This window comes from Chiloscyllium plagiosum, unplaced genomic scaffold, assembly GCF_037043375.1.
Source record: "Chiloscyllium plagiosum isolate Xiang-an unplaced genomic scaffold, Cpla_swu_hap1 HiC_scaffold_23, whole genome shotgun sequence".
In the NCBI taxonomy this organism is placed as follows: Eukaryota; Metazoa; Chordata; class Chondrichthyes; order Orectolobiformes; family Hemiscylliidae; genus Chiloscyllium; species Chiloscyllium plagiosum.
Genome location: NW_028270161.1, coordinates 56,822,591 through 56,845,913, shown reverse-complemented (window position 1 = coordinate 56,845,913; position 23,323 = coordinate 56,822,591). Strand labels below are relative to the sequence as shown.

The following is a 23,323-nucleotide window of genomic DNA, read 5'->3' as shown; positions in this document are numbered from 1 at the left end:
ATACTTTGGGAATTATATGTAGCCCTACACAATCAAGGTTTACTTAATTCAGCTTTACCAACAGTTGGGTGTTCCAAATTCTATTCTAAACTCAACAACACAATATTTCTGCGGTCAACTAAAATGTGTCATTGTTTTTCTAAGTAGGTGACTTTGCTGACACAGTTTACAGGTACATTGATGTAATCCAACCGCATAACTGCATGAGAATTGATTTGTTGACTAGGCTCATAGAACATAGAACAGTACAGCACAGAACAGGCCCTTCAGCCCACGATGTTGTGCCGACCACTGATCCTCATGTATTCACCCTCAAATTTCTGTGACCATATGCATATCCAGCAGTCTCTTAAATGTCCCCAATGACCCTGCCTCCACAACTGCTGCTGGCAACGTATTCCACACTCTCACAACTCTCTGTGTAAAGAACCCGTCTCTGACATCCCCTCTATACTTTCCTCCAACCAGCTTAAAACTATGACCCCTCGTGTTAGTCATTTCTGCCTTGGGAAATAGTCTCTGGCTATCGACTCTATCTATGCCTCTCATTATCTTGTATACCTCAATTAGGTCCCCTCTCCTCCTCCTTTTCTCCAATGAAAAAAGTCCAAGCTCAGTCAACCTCTCTTCATAAGATAAGCCCTCCAGTCCAGGCAGCATCCTGATAAACCTCCTCTGAACCCTCTCCAAAGCATCCACATCTTTCCTATAATAGGGCGACCAGAACTGAACGCAGTATTCCAAGTGCGGTCTAACCAAAGTTTTATAGAGCTGCAACAAGATCTCACGACTCTTAAACTCAATGAATGCCAAAACACCATATGCTTTCTTAACAACTCCTCCAGCATTTTGACTGAAATGAAATGGATGGATTCAGAAAGTTTTGTGATCAGGTGTGAATATTATTAGGGAGGTGGGGTTCTTCAGAACCCTGGGTGACCTTCAAAGGAATTGAGAAAATCCTATTTATCATTCGGTGAACTTTATTACATTAGCCATGTAGCTAAATCATGGTACTTCAGAAGTGACATTTTTATATTGAAAGGGCTACTTTACCGTATAAAACAAAATGTCAGAAATATGAAGCAATGCCAAACCATAAGAAAATAGGAGCGAGGAGCAGGAGTAGGCAATTCAGCCCCTCAAACCTTCTCCGCCATTTAATACTATCACGTCTGATCTCAACTTGGCCTCAACCCCACTTTCCTGCCCACTCCCCATAACCCTTTAATCCATTACTAATTAAAAATCTGTACATCTCCTCCTTAAATTTACTCAGTGTCCTGACATCCACTGCATAGGCAATTCCACAGATTCACAACCCTTTGAGAGAAATTATTCCTCCACATCTCCGTTGGTTTATCATGGGCGCTGGTGGTTTGGCTGTCAATGTTACATCTTCCGATTTTAAAATACCTAGGATATATGCCACAGAAACAGGCCACTCAGCCCATTTAACCCATGCTGGTGTTAGGGCTCCACTTAACTGTCTTCCCATTTTTTCAAATCATTTTAAGTTCACCATCATAACTGTCCATTCTCCTTCATCACCTGGCCTCATTTCTCCTTTAATGCTTCTACAATCTTTGCCTCAAGTGTTCCCTGTAAAAGTGAATTGCACATTCCCACCACTCTACAGATAAAGAGGCTCCTTCTGAATCCCTCATTGGATTTCTTGTGCACCATCTTGTACTGACAGAGTCTAGTTGCACTCTTCCACATAACAGGCAACATTTTCTCTGGATCCACTCCACCAAAACCTTTTAAAGACCTTGAATAGATCACCCTCAGCTTTGTCTCCAAAGCAGAGACTTAAAGTGTTAACTTTCTCCTGACATTTTTACCCACACATTTCTGGTATGGCGCCCGTTAATTTTTTCTGCTTTCTGTGCTTAATGGGAGTTAATTGACAACCTGGAGTAACTTGAAAGAAATCTTTTTTTGCCAGAAAAACACAGTTTCGGAGATGACATAATAGAGTGTCTGTATCTGCTTTATCTAATATGGTGAGAACCGTCCTCTAATGGTGGTCTAACCCAGGTTAAACATTTATCAGTTCAGTCTCTCACAGTCTAGTGCGTGGCTTTTCCATGGCCTTGACATCCAGTGGCTCACTGTTTAGTGATTGATGTTACTTTGTTCCTCTACCCCACCTAGAGTTACAACCTTCCAAGGAATGAGTTTACAATCTCACATTTATCTCTCCATATGAACTTCATTTATCAATTATTTGCCCTAACTGCAGATTTATTGATGCTCTCCTGTCATTTATCCTCCTTGTACTGATTATCTCATCCCTCCCCCAATCCCTCAAATTGGTGCCACAGAAAATGTGTTTTTAAGTTGGAAATTGTGTACTTGAACTCATCTTAAAACAGACTGATAGTGTCAGGGCTTCCTCAGCGTGTGAAGAAACCTTCCCCCCGGGTGTCAATCTGCAACTTGAACTTTTAACTTTGTTAACTCAATCTCTCTTCCCCTTTAACGTCTCCCCTGCCTTAATAAGTTCCTTCAAGCCTACCTCCCTCTTTGAACAAACTTTCACTTCCCTTCCTAATCTCTTCTCATGTAGCTCTGTGTAAAGTGTTGTTTACTGTCTACATGAACAAGGTGTCTGAGTCACTATTTAGCACATGTGTCATTACCCTTTGACTAGCCAAATAGTCTAATTTTGACTTAAATTAAAATTCTTTCTGCATGAACCACAATCTCTCAAATGAATTATACAGCTCACAACCCACTGTGGTGAAATTTCTCCTGGTCTGATGTTCTAAACCCAATATATCGAACCTTGCATCTATGACCCTTGTTCTCACCTTCTGACCTAGCATTTCATTTCAAACACTTCCATCATTTCATCTTAGAAGCTGCATTAGAACAAAGAAAGACAAAGAACAATCCAGCACAGGAACAGGCCCTTCAGCCTTCCAAGTTGCCACATTTTGCCCTTTCGTATTAAAACAGTCTTCTATCACAGGATCCATTTCCCTCTATTCCCTTCCTATTCATGGATTTGTCCAGGTGCTTCTTGAATAGTGCTATAGTGTTCCTCCTGCTGCTATAATGCTTCCACCACATCCTCTGGCAGCTTGTACCAGGCACTCACCACCCTTTGTGTGAGAAACTTGCCTCGCACATCTCTTTTAAACATGCCCCACCCCCTCACAATGAAACTGTGTCCACTAGTAATTGATCACCCCCCACCCTGGGAAAAAGTCTCATGCTTTCCGCTCTATCCATGCCATTCACAATTTTATAAACTTCTATCAAGTCGCCCCTCAACCTCCTGCTTTCCAGTGATAGCAAACACAGTCTAGCCAACCTTTCTTCATAACTAAAATCCCCCATACCAGGCAACATTCTGACAAACCTTTTCTGCACCCTCTCCAAAGCATCCACATCCTTCTGGTAGTGTGGTGACCAGGACTGTATTCCATATTCCAAGTGTGGCCTAACTAAATTTCTATAAAGTTGCAGCAAAACTTGTCTATCCTTATACTCAATGCTTCTTCCAATGAAGGCAAGCAGGCCACAGGCCTTTTTTACTACCTTATCTCCTGGTACTGCCACCTTCAGTGATCTGTGGACCTGCACACCCAGATCCATCTGCAGATCAAAACTCCTAAGGATTCTGCCATTCACTGTATAATTTCCAACTGTACTTGACTTTCCAAAATGCATCACCTCACATTTGTCTGGATTAAACTCCTGCCACTTTTCTGCCCCTGCCTCCAACTGATCTATATCCTGTTGTATCCTCTGATAATCCTCCTCATTATCTGCAACTCCACAATCTTTGTATCATTTGCAAACTTACTAATTAGACCAAGCATGTCTTCCTCCAAATCATTTGTGTAGACCACAAACAGCAGAGGTCCCAGCACTGATCCCTGTGGAACACCACTAGTCACAGCCCTCCATTCTGAAAAGTATCCTTCCACCACTACCCTCTGTCTGCTGTGACTAAGTCAGTTCTGTGTTGTTCTGACAAGAAGAGTTTTTTCAAGTTACTTCTAGTTCTCAATGAATTCCCATGTGAACTCCAAAGCAGAGTGGACCAACTGGGTTTTCATTGCTTGACGAAGTTTTGGATATGATGTTGTGTACCTCTCAGGTGTTGCATCTTGGGCCGTCTGCTAAAAGAGGAGAAATAAAATCAATTGAGAACCAGGAGACACTGTTAAAGTAGTTTCATCGAACTTAGTGTGGCAAAAAACACATTGATATACATTATAGAAATGGTTACGTAATCAAATAAACTTCATTAGAATAGAAAGAGCTGGAGGGACTCAGCAGGTCTGGCCACATCTGTGGTGACAGAAACACTGTTAATATTTTGAGTCCGATATGACTCTTCATCTGCATCCACAATATTTTGCTTTTGCACAACTTAATTAATTTGAACAAAGTACTTGGTGTGACTCAGAAACCAGCAGAGGATCTGTCATATTGAGACAGATCCGTACATAGAATAACTTCACTATGGTCACTGCTACAGGAAATACACTGCTGCCTCACAGTGCCAGGGAATTGGTTTGATTCCACCCTCAGGTGACTGTCATTGTGGAGTTTGCACACTGTGTCGACGTGAGTTTCCTCCGGGTGCTCCGGATTCCTCCTACAGTCCAAAGATGCATAGGTTAGGTGGACTGGCCGTGTTAAATTGCCCATAGTGTTCAGGGATGTATAGGTTAGGTGCGTTAGCTGTGGGAATTGCAGGGTTACAGGGATAGGGTAGGGGGATGGGTCTGGGTGTTATGCTCTTTGGAGGGTCATTGTGGACTGGTTGAGCTGAACAGTCTGTTCCACACAGAAGGGATTCTATGGATCAGTGCACAGAAAGATCCCAGAAAAATCAATGGGAGTAGGACCAGGTAATTTGTATCAGGCATTGATTGAAGAATAAAGTTTGACACACTTGTGCCTGCGCACTGGAATTCTTGCTAGAGGCATTTCTTGCTATTTCTGCCATATTGATTTTTTGTCCATTGTTGAGTTCGAAATTCCTTCTGTGAGCACCTCAGGGTGATTGAGTAACTGGGTTCCTACAATTCCCTCAAAATATTTTCTGATTTTCATTTTCTTACATCAGTAAATAAAATTCATGACATTGAAAATACACTGATACAAAACATTTCAAATTCCAAAATATTGAATGCTTTACCAAAACATATTTTACCTGTTAATTTGTCTTTTAATTACCGTATTCAAGTTGTACTTCAAGTAAGTAGCATCTCATACATAGATTTTGAAAACAATGAGATGATAGTTAACAAATAAAAAGTGGACAGTATGGTGGCTCAGTGGTTAGCACTGCTGCCTCACAGTACCACGGACTCAGGTTCGATTCCTGCCTTGGTTGACTGTCCATGTAGAGTTTGCACGTTCTCCCTATGTCTGTGAGGGTTTCCTCCAGTTGCTCTGGTTTCCTTCCACAATCCAAAAATGTGTGGGTTAGGGTGGATTGGCCATGCTAAATTACCCGTAGTGTTCAGGGATGTGTGGGTTAGGGTGGATTGGCCATGCTAAATTACCCGTAGTGTTCAGAGATGTGTAGGTTAGGGTGGATTGGCCATGCTAAATTACCCGTAGTGTTCAGGGATGTGTGGGTTAGGGTGGATTGGCCATGCTAAATTACCCGTAGTGTTCAGAGATGTGTAGGTTAGGGTGGATTGGCCATGCTAAATTACCCGTAGTGTTCAGGGATGTGTGGGTTAGGGTGGATTGGCCATGCTAAATTACCCGTAGTGTTCAGAGATGTGTAGGTTAGGGTGGATTGGCCATGCTAAATTACCCGTAGTGTTCAGGGATGTGTGGGTTAGGGTGGATTGGCCATGCTAAATTACCCGTAGTGTTCAGGGATGTGTGGGTTAGGTGGATTGGCCATGCTAAATTACCCGTAGTGTTCAGGGATGTGTGGGTTAGGTGGATTGGCCATGCTAAATTGCCCGTAGTGTTCAGGGATGTGTGGGTTAGGTGGGTTGGCCATGCTAAATTGCCATAGTGTTCAGGGATGTGTGGGTTAGGATGGATTGGCCATGCTAAATTGCCCGTAGTGTTCAGGGATGTGTAGGTTAGGTCGATTGGCCGTGCTAAATTGCCCATAGTGTTCAGGGATGTGTGGGTTAGGGTGGAATGGCCATGCTAAATTACCCGTAGTGTTCAGGGATGTGTGGGTTAGGGTGGATTGGCCATGCTAAATTACCCGTAGTGTTCAGGGATGTGTGGGTTAGGGTGGATTGGCCATGCTAAATTACCGTAGTGTTCAGGGATGTGTAGGTTAGGGTGGATTGGCCATGCTAAATTACCCGTAGTGTTCAGGGATGTGTGGGTTAGGGTGGATTGGCCATGCTAAATTACCCGTAGTGTTCAGGGATGTGTGGGTTAGGTGGATTGGCCATGCTAAATTACCCGTAGTGTTCAGGGATGTGTGGGTTATGGTGGATTGGCCATGGGAAATTGCCCGTAGTGTTCAGGGATGTGTGGGTTAGGTGGATTGGCCATGCTAAATTGCCCGTAGTGTTCAGGGATGTATGGGTTAGGTGGATTGGCCAAGCAAAATTTCCCGTAGTGTTCAGGGATGTGTGGGTTAGGTGGATTGGCCATGCTAAATTGCCCATAGCGTTCAGGGATGTGTAGGTTAGGGTGGAATGGCCATGCTAAATTGCCCATAGTGTTCAGGGATGTGCAGGTTAGGGTGGAATGGCCATTCTAAATTGCCCATAGTGTTCAGGGATGTGTGGGTTAGGGTGGAATGGCCATGCTAAATTACCCATAGTGTTCAGGGATGTGTGGGTTAGGTTGATTGGCCATGCGAAATTGCCCATAGTGTTCAGGGATGTGTGGGTTAGGTGGATTGGCCATGGGAAATTGCCCGTAGTGTTCAGGGATGTGTGGGTTAGGTTGATTGGCCATGCGAAATTGCCCATAGTGTTCAGGGATGTGTGGGTTAGGTGGATTGGCTTTCGGAAATGCAGAGTTATAGGATGGGGTGGGTCTGGGTGGGAAGGTCTTCAGAGGGTCAGTGTGCACTCGATGGGCTGAATGGCCTGCTTCTATTGTGCTATGACCCTATCACCTTCAGTGCCTTGATCCTCCCTCCAAACATTCAAAAATGACAGATTCCATCAAAAAATTATCATGCCACCCATTGGTTATAAAGGTTTATCCTTTACCAAATCCAATGGCAAACTTCATAAAACTGCCAGAAACAGAAGGCCAGAAATGAAAACCTGCCTCGACAGGCAAAGGAACGCCGACCTAAAAATGTGAAACTAAACTGGTCCAACCATATGTCAGGAGTGTGATGGAATACTGCCCACTTGCCTGGATGGGTGGAGCCCCAACAACATGTACGAAATTTGACAGCATCCAGGACAAAGCAGCCTGCTTAATTGGCTGCTTCCCTCCCTCCCACCCACTCCCTCCAAAACCATCACTCAGTGAGACCAGTGTATAACAACTACAAGATGCATTCACAGAGAGTTCCAGAACCATGATCCCTTCTATCTAGAAGGGCAATGTCAGCAGATACACGGGAATATGTTCACCATGTTCAAGCTCCCCTCCAGGCCACTTACTATGCTGACTTGGAAATATATTGCCATCCCTTCACTGTCACTGGGTTAAAATCCTGGAATTCCCTCCCTAAGGGCACGGTGGATCTACCGAGAGCAGGTGGACTGCAGCGGTTCAGGAAGTCCCTCTGAGTCAGTGGTCATAAGTCCAATCCTGGAACACAAAATCTAGGATTTTAAAAGTGTAGGATGCGAGCGATGCTGGTTTGGCCAGTCTTTGCTGCCTGTCCCTCGTTGCCCTCAAGATGTGGTCCCACTGAGGGCACACTGCGCTGACACAGATGAGAAACTAAACTACTACATTTGTTTCCACTGTCCCACATCCTCTACAATCGCTCTGCCTGAAATGTACAACTGGACTAGGATTATGAATTATGTGTGTGTGTTATATTCCCTGATTATCATTACTATTACTACCAACCCACGCCAACTGTTCCAGTTCTCACATTTCATGGAGGGGCCTCCACAGGCCTCTGTTTTATTACCCAAAAAAGCTAAGAAAGGAAAATCAATCGCTGCACAATCCAACTACATCAGACCCAGCAAGCAATAATGCAACATCAAACAGCATGTTCTTCACTTGCTCATAACAGGCAGAGTACAGACTATATCTAACCAGCCCTTGCCTGCTCAACCCAAAACAAAACATCTAGTGATGTCATTCCATGATTGGCAGCACTTTCTAGATAATCCTGAGTGCGTGCTGATAGCTACACCAACAATAAATTTAAGATAATCAGTCACACTCATAGAGTGGCTTATTTATTCTCACCAGAGAAAATCTGGAACACATGGTTTGCAAACAGAAGTGGTATGTTCAATCTTTGTGCCTTTACTGAATTATTCAGGAGCTTGGATGGTTCCCCACTGCTTTCTCCATGGCAACGCCTCAGTCAACCAGAATTGACTCCTCAACCAATCAGCACCCTTTTCCCCTGCAGTGCACATAGCTCACTTTTCAGCAATAATGCAAAATTGCCCTCAGCAACATTACGTATGTGTGATTAACTCTGTAACCCACTGAGCAGAACGTTCACTCTGACCTGGGGGGTTCCCCGAGGTACCACCTCATCTGGGCATGGAGAGATATTTGCTGAGGGCACTGATAAGGCTCTCCAAACTGGAAGGTGAACCTGGCTTGGTGGAGGGGGACAGTACCAGGAAGTAACTATGGTGGGGGGAGGCTTCAATGTGCACACACCTTCTCACTAACAAGGAGGGTCGTCACCAGAGGAAGAGACAGACCGCCGCGGGGAAAAAGGAGGGCAGCACCGCCCAAACAGGGAAAGACGATCCCTCTGAGTGGATGGGTAAAGGCCTCCCCCCACCCGGTGAGAACCAAGAGGTACCCACCGGCCCACAGCTCCAGGTAACTGGGAGCAGCGGTCCTGGGACAGCCCTGCTGTCAGATGGAGAACTGGATGGTGCGGACCCCTGGGCCCGACCCGAAGACACCAGAGCGGGGAAATGGCTCCAGCGTGGAGCCGGACAGCTACCTCAGCCCTGGGAAGGGCCAGCAGTTTGCCGTCACCACGGGGATGCACACAGCTACCCCAGAGAGGCAAGACCAGCAGCAAATGGACACTGTTAACCTCGTAAACTGTTAAAATGGGGATAGGAATTGCCAGCATCAATGTGCGTAGCATCAAATCGGCTACGCGATGTGTTTCTACGATGGCCTTCCTGGCCAACGTTAAAGCCGACGTCCTGTTTCTGCAGGAGTGTGGGATACCGCACCTCAGCAGCTACAGGAGATGGTCGAGCTTGTGGGCCCATGGGCCGTCAGTTTGGTCGGGGGGCAACGATAGTCACACCTCCAGCCCGGGTATCCTGTTGCGAGGAGGCAACTTCACCATCTCCGAGGTTAAGGAGGTGGTGGGCGGGCGCCTCCTCGTCGCCGACGTCATGTACAGGAATGCTCCCCTGAGACTGATTAATGTGTACGGCCCAGTGGGTAAGAGTGAACGGCTGGCCGTCCTGCAGCAGCTTCCACTGTTGCTGGCTACGTCCAGGCCGGTCATTCTGGCTGGAGACTTCAACTGTATCATTGATGCAGATGGACGATCCGGCGGAGGGGACAGTAAACTGGAGGCCACATCCAGAGCCCTGATGGACATGGTAAAAGATGCCAAGCTGCATGACGTCTTCAGCGTCCCTGCAGACAGAGCGCAGCGTAGATACACCTGGTCACGGGCAGACGGGTCTATCCGCTCAAGGATAGATTATCTGTTTGTGTCCCGAACGCTCTCGGTCAGATCCACCGACGTCAAGCTGGTGTTCTTCTCTGACCATTGCCTCCTGCTGGCTGACTGTCACCTACAGGACGAGCAGCGGGCTGGTAAGGGAACGTGGAAGCTGAACACAAAGCTGTTGACCCCAGGAAACATTGAGGAGCACAAGAGGGATTACGTAGGTTGGAGAACTGTGAAGCCCCTCTTTGAGTCCCCAGCAGACTGGTGGGAAACAGTAAAAGGGAACATCAAGAGGTTCTTCATCCTCAAAGGTGTTCAGGAGGCGAGAGAGAGGCGGGGAAAACTGTCCCAGCTCCAGGAAAGTATGCAGAACCTGCTCCTGCTGCAGACGATGGGGGTGGATGTCACGGAGGACCTCAAGGAGGTGAAGGGCCAGCAAGCTTCGCTCTTTGCCTCAGAGGCCTCCAAGATAATCTTCCGGTCCAGGGCCCGCTCGGTGGAGCAGGATGAGACGTGCTCACGTTTCTTCTTCCAGAAGGTGCACAAAGAGAGCTCTGTGCTCAGCAGCCTGAAGGAAGAAGATGGCTCGCTAACGTCATCTCAGGCTGACGTCATGAGGATCAGTAAATCCTTCTACGCCAGTCTGTATGACGCGAAGCCGACCGACAGCACGGCCTCCCAGTCGTTCCTGTCCTCTATCACGGAGGTCCTAGACGACAGAACACGAGAGAGGCTGGACCAGCCGCTATCTCTGGACGAGCTGACCAAGGCCCTCGAGTCCTTCGAAAAGAATAAAACTCCCGGAAGCAACGGCTTACCGGTCGAGCTCTATTCCGCTCTGTGGGACCTGATTGGCCAGGACCTGCTGGAGGTGTATGTCAGTATGCTTCGGGCAGGTACCATGAGTGAATCCGTGAGGAAAGGCATCATCACCCTCATCTACAAGCGGAAGGGGGAGAGGGAGGAACTCAAAAATTGGAGACCAATCTCACTGTTGAATGTGGATTACAAAATTCTGTCAAAGGTAATCGCCAACCGGGTCAGGTCTGCTCTAGGGTCGGTGATTCACCCTGACCAAACCTGTGCTGTACCGGGCAGGAAGATCGCTGAGAGTCTCGCGCTCCTCAGGGATACGATCGCCTATGTGCAGGACAGAGGGTTGGACACCTGCCTGATCAGCCTGGACCAGGAGAAAACCTTTGACAGGATATCACACAGATATATGAGACATGTTCTCTCCAAAATGGGCTTTGGGGAGGGAATCTGCAATTGGATCAGACTGCTCTACACCAACATTGTCAGTGCAGTCTCAATCAATGGGTGGGAATCAGATAGCTTCCCAGTCAGATCTGGAGTCAGGCAGGTCTGCCCTCTCTCTCCTGTCTTGTTTGTGTGCTGGATAGAGCCATTTGCCAAGTCCATCAGGAAGGGTGCGAGCCTGAGAGGGGTGACTATTCCTGGCAGCGGGTACCTGCAGGTTAAGGCCTCCCTGTACATGGATGATATCGGCGTTTTCTGCTCAGATCCGCTGTCTGTCCGCAGACTCATGTGCATTTGTGACCAGTTCGAACAGGCCTCGGGGGCCAAGGTAAACCGAGGCAAGAGCGAGGCCATGCTCTTCGGGAACTGGGCCGACCAATCCTCGATCCCCTTCACCATCAGGACCGACCACCTGAAGGTGCTGGGTATTTGGTTCGGGGAGGGGCTGGGGCATGCGCCAAGTCTTGGGAGGAGCGTATCAGCAAAGTGAGGCAGACACTGGGCAGATGGAAGCTACGGTCGCTCTCCATCGCGGGAAAAAACCTGGTCATCAGGTGTGAGGCACTGTCATTGCTGTTATACGTGGCACAGGTCTGGCCTATTCCCAGAACCTGTGCCACTGCAGTCCCCCGGGCCATCTTCCAGTTTATATGGAGGTCAAAGATGGACCCGGTCCGAAGAGACTCGCTGTACAAAGATCTGGGCAACGGGGGAGAAAATACACCCAATGCCACCCTCACCCTGATGGCCACCTTTGTGTGTGGCTGCATCAAGCTGTGCGTGGATCCCCGGTACGCAAACACCAAGTGTCACTACGTACTGAGGTTCTACCTGTCCCCGGTGTTGCGAAGGATGGGCCTGGCCTCGCTGCCGCGGAACGCTCCGAGTAGTTGGACCGTTCCGTATCACCTGTCCTTCGTGGAGAAGTTTATGAAGAAAAACACCTTTGACCACAAGTCCATCAGGAAGTGGTCAGCACGTAGTGTCCTTGAGACCCTTCAGGAAAAGGAGAGGGCGGATCCTATCGAGCGGTTCCCTGAGCAGACTGTCAAAGCCATTTGGCAGAATGCCTCATCGCCAGAACTTTCCAACAAGCACCAAGACATGGCTTGGCTGGTGGTGAGAAGGGCTCTGCCTGTGAGATCCTTTATGCACGCCCGGACTCTCAGCCGCACCGCACGCTGCCCTTGAAGCGGCTGCGGGAGGGGGGGGGGGGGGAACGAGACTGTCGCACACCTCCTTCTGGAATGTGCCTATGCAGAAGAAGTCTGGAGAGGAATGCAGTGGTGTTTGTCGAGGTTCGTCCCGAGCAGCGCGTGACGCGGGACTCCGTGCTCTACGGCCTGTTCCCCGGGACGCACACCGAGACGAACATCAACTGTGCCTGGAGGATCATCAACTCAGTGAAGGACGCTCTCTGGGCGGTCCGAAACCTGTTGATCTTCCAGCTGAAGGAGTTGACCCCGACTGAGTGTTGCAGACTGGCACATTCCAAGGTCCAGGAATACGTGTTGAGGGACGCGCTGAAGCTTGGGGCAGCTGCTGCCAAGGCGCGGTGGGGAAAGACCACCGTGTAACATCTGCCTGCCTAACGAAGAACAGGGGGCCCACACAGTCATTTGGGCTCTGCTGACGCCTCAGCTAAATATATGGACATATGATTGATAAACGTACAGACCTGTGTATAAAAATGATAAATTCTGATCTCTGTATGTAAATGTTTACGTATGTATGGCATGACGAACTGTACAGACCATCAAATTATTTTATGAATAAAGTATATTTTTGAAATAAAAAAAAATAAAATTTTTACACATTCTTAAAGACAAAAAGTAGGAGGTGTAGCCAGGTTGAGGGATTGTGGGTGATGGGGTTTAGATATCCCTCTCTGATATGATTTAGTAAGTTCCTGTGAGCCTCCTGGATTGGGAAAAGAGTGCCCAGCTCTAGACAATTCCACAGTCACCTCCACACTTTATTCACTCTAGGAAACACAAACTCAACTGGGAAACCCTGGAATTTCCTTCCTAAATCTCTCCATCTCTCCACTGCGCTCTCCTACTCTAAGATACTTCTTCAAGCTAACCTATTGTTAATTTTCCCTGGTGTCTGTTTGTGTGGCTCAGCCTGGAATATTGTTCAATGATCCTCTTGTGAAACAGATTGGGACATGTGGCAGGGTTAAAGGTCTCTGCACCTGTCGGTCACTTTTGTTGCACAGTCAGAGGTGACCCCCAAATTTGAGACAAGTCACGTAGTTTGTCCTGAATTAGACAGTTCTGACTCGCCAGGAACAATTCACTTCACGTGCCAACTCTGCACAACTGCCAGTCTCAACACTTGCCAACTCAAAGAGGGTACCCTCTTCAGGAGGTAGCTCCTAGATTTGGCCTGGCAACAAATGAGTCCCTGGTCCGATCGCTCATTTATTGGTGGTGCCTTGGTACTAGGACAATCGCCATTCAGCCTCATAGGCTCCTGTTGTGGTTCCCCACGTGACTGAGCAGGCCAAATCTCCACCTACAGATCTTCAGGCCAGTGGAACTGGATGTCTCACAAACTAATGGGATTCCCCCAGAAGCTTCAATGTGTCAAAGAGGTCTACAGTGTAGAAAAAGACCCTTCTGCCTGTTGCATTGGTGCCAGTCTAAAACCACCACCTCACTGTTCTAATCCCATTTTCCAGCACTTGGCTCATAGCTGGTTGCATGAATATTCATTCATGGTATGAGGGCATCACTGGCTAGGTCAGCATTTATTGCCCATCCCTAATTACCCAGAGGACAGTTAAGAGTCAGCCACATTGCTGTGTGTCTGGAGTCACATGTAGGCCAGACTAGGTAAGGATGGCAGTTTCCTTTCCTCAAGGGCACCAAATGGGTTTTTCTGGCAGTTAACAATAGATACATGGCCATTATCAGATTACTAAATTCCAGATTACTGAATTAAAATTCTGTCATCTGCCTTTTGGGATTTGAACCCAAAACATTAGCTACATCTCTTGATTATTAAATCTAGCATTAATACCACTAGGCCATCACCTCCCCATAGGCAAAAGTGAGGACTGCAGATACTGGAAATCAGAGTTTAGATTAGAGTGGTGCTGGAAAAGCACAGCTGGTCAGGTAGCATTCGAGGAGCAGGAAAATCAAGGTTTCGGGCAAAAGCCCTTCATCAGGAGTGAAGGCAGGGAGCGTCCAGGATGGAGACATAAATGGGAGGGGGAGATGGGGCTGGGGAGAAGGTAGCAAAGAGTACAAAGGTGGATGGGGGTGGGGATGGAGGCGATAGGTCAGAAGGGAGGGTGGGGGAAGGTAGCAAAGAGTACAATAGGTGAATGGGGTGGGGATGAAGGTGATAGGTCGGAGAGGAGGGTGGAGCGGGTAGGTGGGAAGGATGATTGACAGGTAGGACAGGTCATGGGGACAGTGCTGAGCTGGAAGGTTGAAACTGGAGTAAGGTGGGGGGAGGGGAAATGAGGAAACTGATGAAGTCCACATTGATGCCCTGGGGTTGGAGTGTTCCGAGGCGGAAGATGAGGCGTTCTTCCTCCAGGCTCGTGTGGTGAGGGAGTGGTGATGGACGAGGCCCAGGACCTGCATGTCCTTGGCAGAGTGGTAGTGGGAGTTGAAATGTTGGGCCACGGGATGGTGGGGTTGATTGGTGCGGGTGTCCCGGAGATGTTTGAAGGCATCCAGTCTCCCCAGGCTGCATTGGGAGCATTCCAGCACCACTCTGATGTAGCATAACCTCCCTACGCACAGCTAAATATTTCTTCAATGTTATGATAGTTTCTGCCTCTATTACCCTATTTGTGGGCGGCACAGTGGCACAGTGGTTAGCACTGCTGCCTCACAGCGCCTGAGACCCGGGTTCAATTCCCGCCTCAGGCGACTGACTGTGTGGAGTTTGCACGTTCTCCCCGTGTCTGTGTGGGTTTCCTCCGGGTGCTCCGGTTTCCTCCCATAGTCCAAAGATGTGCAGGTGAATTGGCCATGCTAAATTGCCCACAGTGTTAGGTAAGGGGTAAACGTAGGGGTATGGGTGGGTTGCGCTTCGGCGGGGCGGTGTGGACTTGTTGGGCCGAAGGGCCTGTTTCCACACTGTAATGTAATCTAATCTACCCTTTAAGGCTACTTCACTCGGACTTCCGTTGACCTGTGAAGATCTTCGTTGTCAAACAGTCTTTGCTGTAGTTTGTAGGAGGATGAAGGGGTGCAGCAGATCTGTGTAGGATCTCATCGTCAAGGGTGGCCTTCTGAGAGGTTGTTGCTAAGATCTAGGGCATATTCAATATATTCCAGACTCTCCTTCAACAGACGTAGAAGCTGGATGTGGCTGTCAATGCCTGGGATGTTAGGAGTTTTGTTTTGACAACATTCAAGCACCAGTCACGTTTCTGCAGAATTAAAGGATTGAGAGTGGATGCAAATTTGGTGCAGCGTTGGCAACGATGCTTTAACCATGTGTGTCTACAACACTCCGGTTAGGTTTAACAATACTTAATACTCACAGCATGGAGGCTGTGGAGTTTTTATTACTGATTAGCCATTCTGGTAATCAGATTTCTCAAATGCACTTGCACACTCAAATGATGAAGGTGGCAGCCTAGTGGTATTATCACTGAACCATTAATCCAGAGAATATTTGAGGGACCTGGGTTCAAATCCCACCATGGTAGATAGTGGGATTTGAATTAAGAGTCTAATGATGATTGTCAGGAAAAAACCCATCTGGTTTACTAATGTTCTTTAGAGAAGGAATCTGCCACCCTTACCTGGTCTGGGCTACAAGTGACTCCAGACCCACAGTAATGTAGTTGATCCTTCACTCTCTTCTTGGCAATTAGGGATGGATAATAAATGCTGCCTTGCCATTGACGTGAATGAATAAGGAAAAAAAATGACTCTCTGACTTCAATTGGAGCTTCTCACTTTCGACAGAGATCCTCGCAGAGTACAAAGGACGATTCCTTTTAACGCTTCTGATGGATTGTTTGTACACAATTACCAGAATCGGGGAAAGCCTTTCTCTGAAGCGGTTTGCTGAACAAATTTAGCTGATTGATATCAATTAAAAAGTCAAGAAAGCAAACAGTGATCAAAGGGAGTACACAGGGTGTGGAATTGGAGGTAAGGCTTTGATCTGGGCTGGTAACAGGCTGGGACCTTCGAGGCAATTGGAATAAGTAGTTTTTTTTTAGATTAGATTAGATTACAGTGTGGAAACAGGCCCTTCGGCCCAACAAGTCCATACCGACCCGCCGAAGCGAAACCCACCCATACCCCTACATTTACCCCTTACCTAACACTACGGGCAATTTAGCATGGCCAATTCACCTGACCTGCACATCTTTGGACTGTGGGAGGAAACCGGAGCACCCGGAGGAAACCCACGCAGACACGGGAAGAACGTGCAAACTCCACACAGTCAGTCGCCTGAGGCGGGAATTGAACCCGGGTCTCAGGCGCTGTGAGGCAGCAGTGCTAACCACTGAGCCACCGTGCCGCCCACAAAGTTCTCGGCTTCAAATTTTCGGAAGGGTGTCAAAGCCTTGAAAGTGGTGCAGGTTTACTAAAATGGACTCCAATCATGTGGAGGAAATGAGATTATTCTCCTTGGAGCAGAGCAGGTTAAAGGAAGGTTTAATGGAGACATTCCAAACCCTGAAGTCTTTCTGCTTCCCTTGTTCCTTCTGCTCCCTCAAGTGGACATAAAATAACCCAAAGTACAACTAACCTTCAGGAAATAAGGGAATATAATGTAGAACGTGGGGCACTAATTTTCTAAAAGTGACAGAAAGCTGAACCAGCACCTGGGAACTGCAAATTTGGGTATTCAGATGTTTGAACGCATGAAAAGATCAACAGTAAGTCTGATCAGTGAAGTAATTCCCCACTTTATAAATCATCGGTGTAACTACACACACACATAGAACACTGCGTACAGTTCTGGTTACCACAGAACGTAAAGGGCATTTCAGCTATTACAAGGTCAGGAGTCATGCAATACCAGGTAATATTCCAAAAGGTTTATTTGAAATCGCAAGCTTTCAGAGTGCAGCCCCTTTGTCAGGTGAAGAGCAAGAGAGTACAGCACGCAGACACAGAATTTATAGGCAAGAGAGATAAAAAAAAATCATACAACTGCTGTGAGTGGAATGTCAGATACTAAGTGTCTGCAGGTGACCCAAGAATGTTAGACAGTGTGAACAAATTGTCAACAACTGAATAACAAGCAAAGGGATGATCTATAATCCAATTAAATGATGCAGAGAGATAATTAGAAAAAATTTAAAATAAGTTGGTGCTGGAGAAAAACTAAATGACTGGAAGAACATGATAAGTGTAAGAGTCACAAGCCAAGGGTCTAATCAAAGTAATGAGTAATCCAAAACTGTACAAACTAAGGTAGAGAGATCATAACAATTTATCAAGGTGATGGTATCAAAGCAGGACAGGTAGGAAAATTTTACAAGTACAGAAACAGTGTGGTGGGGCCACATGTAGCATGACACTTATAGAATTTTTTATAGAATCCCTACAGTGCAGAAATACCGGCCCTTCGGCCCAACAAATCCACATCGACCCTCTGAAGAGTAACCCACCCAGACCAATTCCCCTACTTCTCTACATTTACCTCTGACTAATACACCTAACCTACACATCCCTGAACACTACAGGCAATTTAGCATGACCAATTCACCTAACATGCACAACTTTGGATTGTGGGGGAATTTCAGAGCACCTGGAGGAAATCCACGCAGACACGGGGAGAATGTGCAAACTCCACACAGACAGTCACCATTGCTGTGAGCCCGAGGTCATGTTTGAAAATGACCTGCGTTCAAGTCAAGTTTGCTCCAGAGGGGTGTAGTAACATCTCTGATTAGAAAATATCTACAAGGCCTAAGGAAGTGAGCTGTGAGGCCTGACTTTACCGCTAACAGAGCCTAAAAAAATGGTAGGTGTCTTGGCTTTTTGTTTCTGGCTGTACCTTGTACCATGAACTCCTCACCCTCATCATCTCATCTTCCCTCTCCGCGCCCACTCATCTGCAATACGAACCACACAATTCTCAGTCTGGAGATCACAACAAGTATAAAGCATTAAAGTGGGCCATAGTGGGAAAACGGTTGGCAAGCATTGACTTACAGCTTTGAAGACTGACCAATCAGGGATAGGGAGCAAAGGTAGATCAAAGATAGAGGTCAACCTGCTTGAATGGACACCGACATGGAGGGTGAACTTTTGCTCTTGTGAAAATAATTCTTTTGGTAAACTTTCAACATTCTCTTAATTCGATCAAAACATTATGTAGATAAAAACATTTCATCAAATCTCCTCTCACTTGCTGCATTTCCATGGCAACAATCCCATAGCTCCTCATTACTATAGCTTCCCATGGTCATTGTCTGAGTTAAACCATCCTGCATGTTGTTTATAGCACTTATACGACAACCTCCCAAAACTGAGTTTAAAGGTGGCATGCTGGCTCAGCAGTTAGTATTGCTGCCTCACAGTGCCAGGGACCCAGGTTCGATTCCTACCTCTGGCAGCTGTCTGAGTGGAGTTTGCACATTCTCCCCGTATCTGCGTGGGTTTCCTCCCACAATCCAAAGATGTGCAGGCCAGGTGAATTGGCCATGCTAAATTACCCATAGCGTTCAGGGATGTCTAGGCTAGGTGCATTAGTCAGGGGTAAATGTAGAGTATAGGGGAGGTCTTGGTGGTTTACTCTTTGGAGGGTCAGTGTGGACTTGTTGGGCCAAATGACCTGTTTCCACCTGCAGGGATTCTATGATTCTGATAGTCTCTATCCAAACGTCTCAGATTGGCCCCCAGTTATAAAATAGGGGAAAGCAAGCACTGCAGATGCTGGAGATCAGAGTCGAAAAGTGTGGTGCTGCAAAAGCACAGCCAGTCAGACAGCATCCGAGGGGCAGGTGAGTCGGCATTTTGAGCATGCCTAATGAAGAGCTTATGCTCGAAAGGTCGACTCCGCTGCTACTTGGATGCTGACTGACCACTTGTGCTTTCCCAGCACCACGTCCTTCGGCCCTGGTTCTAAAATCCCCAGTTTATGATGTCCTAATGTTTTGGGATCCTTTGCTCTGTCTATATCAATGTTCAATATGAACCTCTCACATTTATACGGCGGTCTCATACACATCTCAAGTTGCTGCTACCTTGCTGTGGTTGCAGGGAATGTAATCAGGAACCACTTCATTTCTGCTAGGCAACATTGAATGTGAGTGGGTGTTGTGCAGAGTTGGCTCAACCTGAACCCCACCCTGTAAGATCAGTGAAAGAACTGGGTTCCTATCTGAGACAATAACACCATTTCAGATAACACCAGTTGCCATGGGATATACTTTAGTCATCCACTTTGCCTCAAGCAATGGCACAGTGTCGTAATCATGGGTGGAATGAATTTACACTTCGATTATTTTAACTCATTCTCTCGATGTGAGTGTTACTGGCAATGACAGCATTTATTATCCTCCCCTAACTGATTTGCTACGACTCGGTGACTTGTTACATCACTGAAGGAGCCAGTGTTGAGTTTACCCGAACTGTGGCTGCCCCATAAAGTGGCAGATTGTTAACTGGCTCCATCAGTGGTGTAACAAATCATCGAGAAAGCAGCTGAGGCCAAAGCATTGAATGTTTTTCGAGAAGAGGTTAGGTATAGTTTGGGGAGAAAATGGGAACAGGGCACTGAGTTGGATAGTCATTGTGAATGGTGGAGCAGACTGGAAGGGCCCAATGGTGTGCTCTGAGCTGATTTTCCATGTCTCTTGATGTCAATGGAGAGATATGTAAACAGCAACTGAAATGGTATGACCACTTCATCTTTAACAGCACCTACGACAGTAGATGTGACCTCAGCTTAACCTCCCACACAAAACGGGCAAGATTGAAAATCTTCTTTCCCCTGCTTCACACCCCACCTCACCCTGCACCCCTCCCACACCTGTGTCAGGGTGACCCCTCCCACACCTGTGTCAGGGTGACCCCTCCCACACCTGTGTCAGGGTGAAGGGTGAAGAGTGACCCCTCCCACACCTGTGTCAGGGTGACCCCTCCCACACCTGTGTCAGGGTGAAGGGTGAAGGGTGAAGAGTGACCCCTCCCACACCTGTGTCAGGGTGAAGGGTGAAGGGTGACCCCTCCCACACCTGTGTCAGGGTGACCCCTCCCACACCTGTGTCAGGGTGAAGGGTGACCCCTCCCACACCTGTGTCAGGGTGACCCCTCCCACACCTGTGTCAGGGTGAAGGGTGACCCCTCCCACACCTGTGTCAGGGTGAAGGGTGAAGGGTGAAGGGTGACCCCTCCCACACCTGTGTCATAGTGACCCCTCTCACACCTGTGTCAGGGTGAAGGGTGACCCCTCCCACACCTGTGTCAGGGTGACCCCTCCCACACTGTGTCAGGGTGAAGGGTGACCCCTCCCACACCTGTGTCAGGGTGACCCCTCCCACACCTGTGTCAGGGAGAAGGGTGACCCCTCCCACACCTGTGTCAGGGTGAAGGGTGAAGGGTGACCCCTCCCACACCTGTGTCAGGGTGACCCCTCCCACACCTGTGTCAGGGTGAAGGGTGAAGGGTGACCCCTCCCACACCTGTGTCAGGGTGACCACTCCCACACCTGTGTCAGGGTGAAGGGTGAAGGGTGACCCCTCCCACACCTGTGTCAGGGTGAAGGGTGAAGGGTGACCCCTCCCACACCTGTGTCAGGGTGACCCCTCCCACACCTGTGTCAGGGTGAAGGGTGACCCCTCCCACACCTGTGTCAGGGTGACCCCTCCTACACCTGTGTCAGGGTGAAGGGTGAAGGGTGAAGGGTGACCCCTCCCACACCTGTGTCAGGGTGACCCCTCCCACACCTGTGTCAGGGTGAAGGGTGACCCCTCCCACACCTGTGTCAGGGTGACCCCTCCCACACCTGTGTCAGGGTGAAGGGTGACCCCTCCCACACCTGTGTCAGGGTGAAGGGTGAAGGGTGACCCCTCCCACACCTGTGTCAGAGTGACCCCTCCCACACCTGTGTCAGGGTGAAGGGTGACCCCTCCCACACCTGTGTCAGGGTGACCCCTCCTACACCTGTGTCAGGGTGAAGGGTGACCTCTCCCACACCCGTGCCTGGGTGTAGGGTGACCCCTCCCACACCTGTGTCAGGGTGAAGAGTATCCCCTCCCACACCTGTGTCAGGGTGAAGAGTGACCCCTCCCACACCTGTGTCAGGGTGAAGGGTGAAGGGTGAAGGGTGAAGGGTGCCCCCTCCTACACCTGTGTCAGGGTGAAGGGTGAAGGGTGAAGGGTGAAGGGTGCCCCCTCCTACACCTGTGTCAGGGTGAAGGGTGAAGGGTGAAGGGTGAAGGGTGAAGGGTGCCCCCTCCCACACCCGTTCCTGGGTGTAGGGTGCCACATCACTCTCAGTGTCTGGGTAAAAGCCTCTCCCTGCACCTGGCTGTTAAGTATAAAGTCCTCTATGCAAAGTTCCAGGCCAAAACATTCACACGTTCGAGATGTAGAGAAAGAGATTCATTTGCTCAAAAGAAAAGAAGATTTGGATTTGTTACAGAACCTTCCATAACCACAGGAAGGCAAATGCTGTCATTGCATTGATATGCAGGAATGCCTTCTCCTCACTGCTGGCCTGTCACTGACAGAGTGATATTTGCACAGTCTGCCAGGTTAACCTCACTGACAGGGGTAAATTCTAACAGCCTTCAACTGATGTCCGATAAGAAAACTGACTCAGTTATGGAAATAGTTCTTCAGAATCGGAGCAGTTCCAGTTTATAATCTCTTTGATAAACCAAGGGGCTGATTCTACTCCTGTCAGTCACTGCCTCTGCACTATGGCCATTCAGCCCATCGAGTCCACACCAAAGGACATTTCACCCAGACCCATTCCCCATCTTATCCTTGTAACCTTGCATTTCTCATGGCTAATGCACCTCGCCTACATATCTCTGGACACTATGGACAATTTCCCATGGTCAATCTTTGGACTGTGGGTGGAAACTGGAGCATCTAGAGGAAACTCACAGAGGTATGGGGAGAATGTGCAAATTCCACATAGACATTGACCCAAGGGTAGACTTGAACCCGAGTCCCTGGTGCTGTGAGGCAGCATTGCTAACCACTGAGCCACCCTGCCAACCTAAGGGCATGATTCCTTGGAAATTGTTTAAGTGGATTAGTCTGTGCCAAGTGTAAGCTAGATACAGTGGAAAAACTATAAAGTAATGTCTGTTTTACCTCCTGAAGATTATCCAACAAAGTGAATGTACAGTCACCCTTTCGTCTTGCCCAGAGAGGAGTGTCTTTATCAGGTGGGATGATTGGTGTATCCCTGACATGGTGACTCTTTTGCTGGCTTTCAGGCAACAGGCCTTCTCCACTTTGCGGAGAGTCTTGCTGTAGATGTGTTGGAACCTCCTTATCTGCAGCTCTCTGGTCAACAGAGGCTGTCTCCGTTGTAGGACATGGGATCTGTAAGTAATCGACTGGTACAGAGGAGTCATTGTCGGAGGCAGGCTCTTCAGGCTCTTTCAACAGCCTCTGAGCCCTTCCAGCACTCCTCGGGGAAGCTGGTGACGCCATCATCTTTCTCCTCATTCTCCGCAGGGACGGAGACAAGGAGACCCTGGCAGGGGCCAACCTGTCAAACTGAAAGCAGGGACTCTGGGAAATCTCGACGTCCGGGGAATATCTGAAGATGGGCAATGGACTGTGGACCAAACTCTTGATGTGTTCGTCCTCTTTCTCTTCCGTAGAGAATGGACTTGCCTGGGCTTCTGCGTCATGCTCCCAGGCACAAAGACCCTCTTTTAAACCATTCTTTCCATCAAAGGTGTCTTCATCATGATCTAAATTCACTACTTCACAGGCCCGATCTCGCATTTCCAAATAGGATTCAGTGAGCAGATTTTGCACATTGACTTCCATGAATCATCACTTGTAGAGTTTTACCTACTGAAAAAACAAACAGAACATTGATGTAGTCTAACTCATATAACTTTATTGAAATGAAGGTTTGATCACTCTGACATGACCTAACATACAGTCTTCAGACAAAGCAGGAGTTGCCTCATGGCTCTCCTAAAAGTTTGATATTTTTAACTGTCCTCTCCCTTAAGATTTGGTTAAGAAGTTGGTCCTTCAACTCCATTCTGTTCAAAAAAAAAAGACAACCCTTGACTCTACCCTCCTTGTAATCCACTGCTCAATCCCCAACTTCCCTGTCCCCTTCAAAGTCCTTGAATGTGTTGCCGCTGCC

General features: G+C 47.9%; 1 protein-coding gene across 6 annotated transcripts in view; it reads right to left on the bottom strand.

Annotated features, from left to right (window-relative positions):
- The window catches only part of plekhg7 (pleckstrin homology domain containing, family G (with RhoGef domain) member 7), a 133,182-nt gene that overhangs the window by 88,798 nt on the left and 21,061 nt on the right, over positions 1-23,323 (bottom strand). For 4 of the 6 annotated variants that reach the window (XM_087999701.1, XM_087999703.1, XM_087999699.1 and 1 more), the window contains exons 2-3: positions 22,303-23,019; positions 4,108-4,136 (exon numbers count right to left, since the gene is read on the bottom strand). In XM_087999701.1, the coding sequence (XP_087855827.1) occupies positions 4,108-4,136; positions 22,303-22,992 (719 nt within the window). In that variant the 5' untranslated portion in view covers positions 22,993-23,019. Of the gene's footprint in view, positions 1-4,107; positions 4,137-22,302; positions 23,020-23,323 lie in introns of those variants that run through there. The other 2 variants (XM_087999700.1, XM_087999704.1) reach the window with 2 other exon arrangements.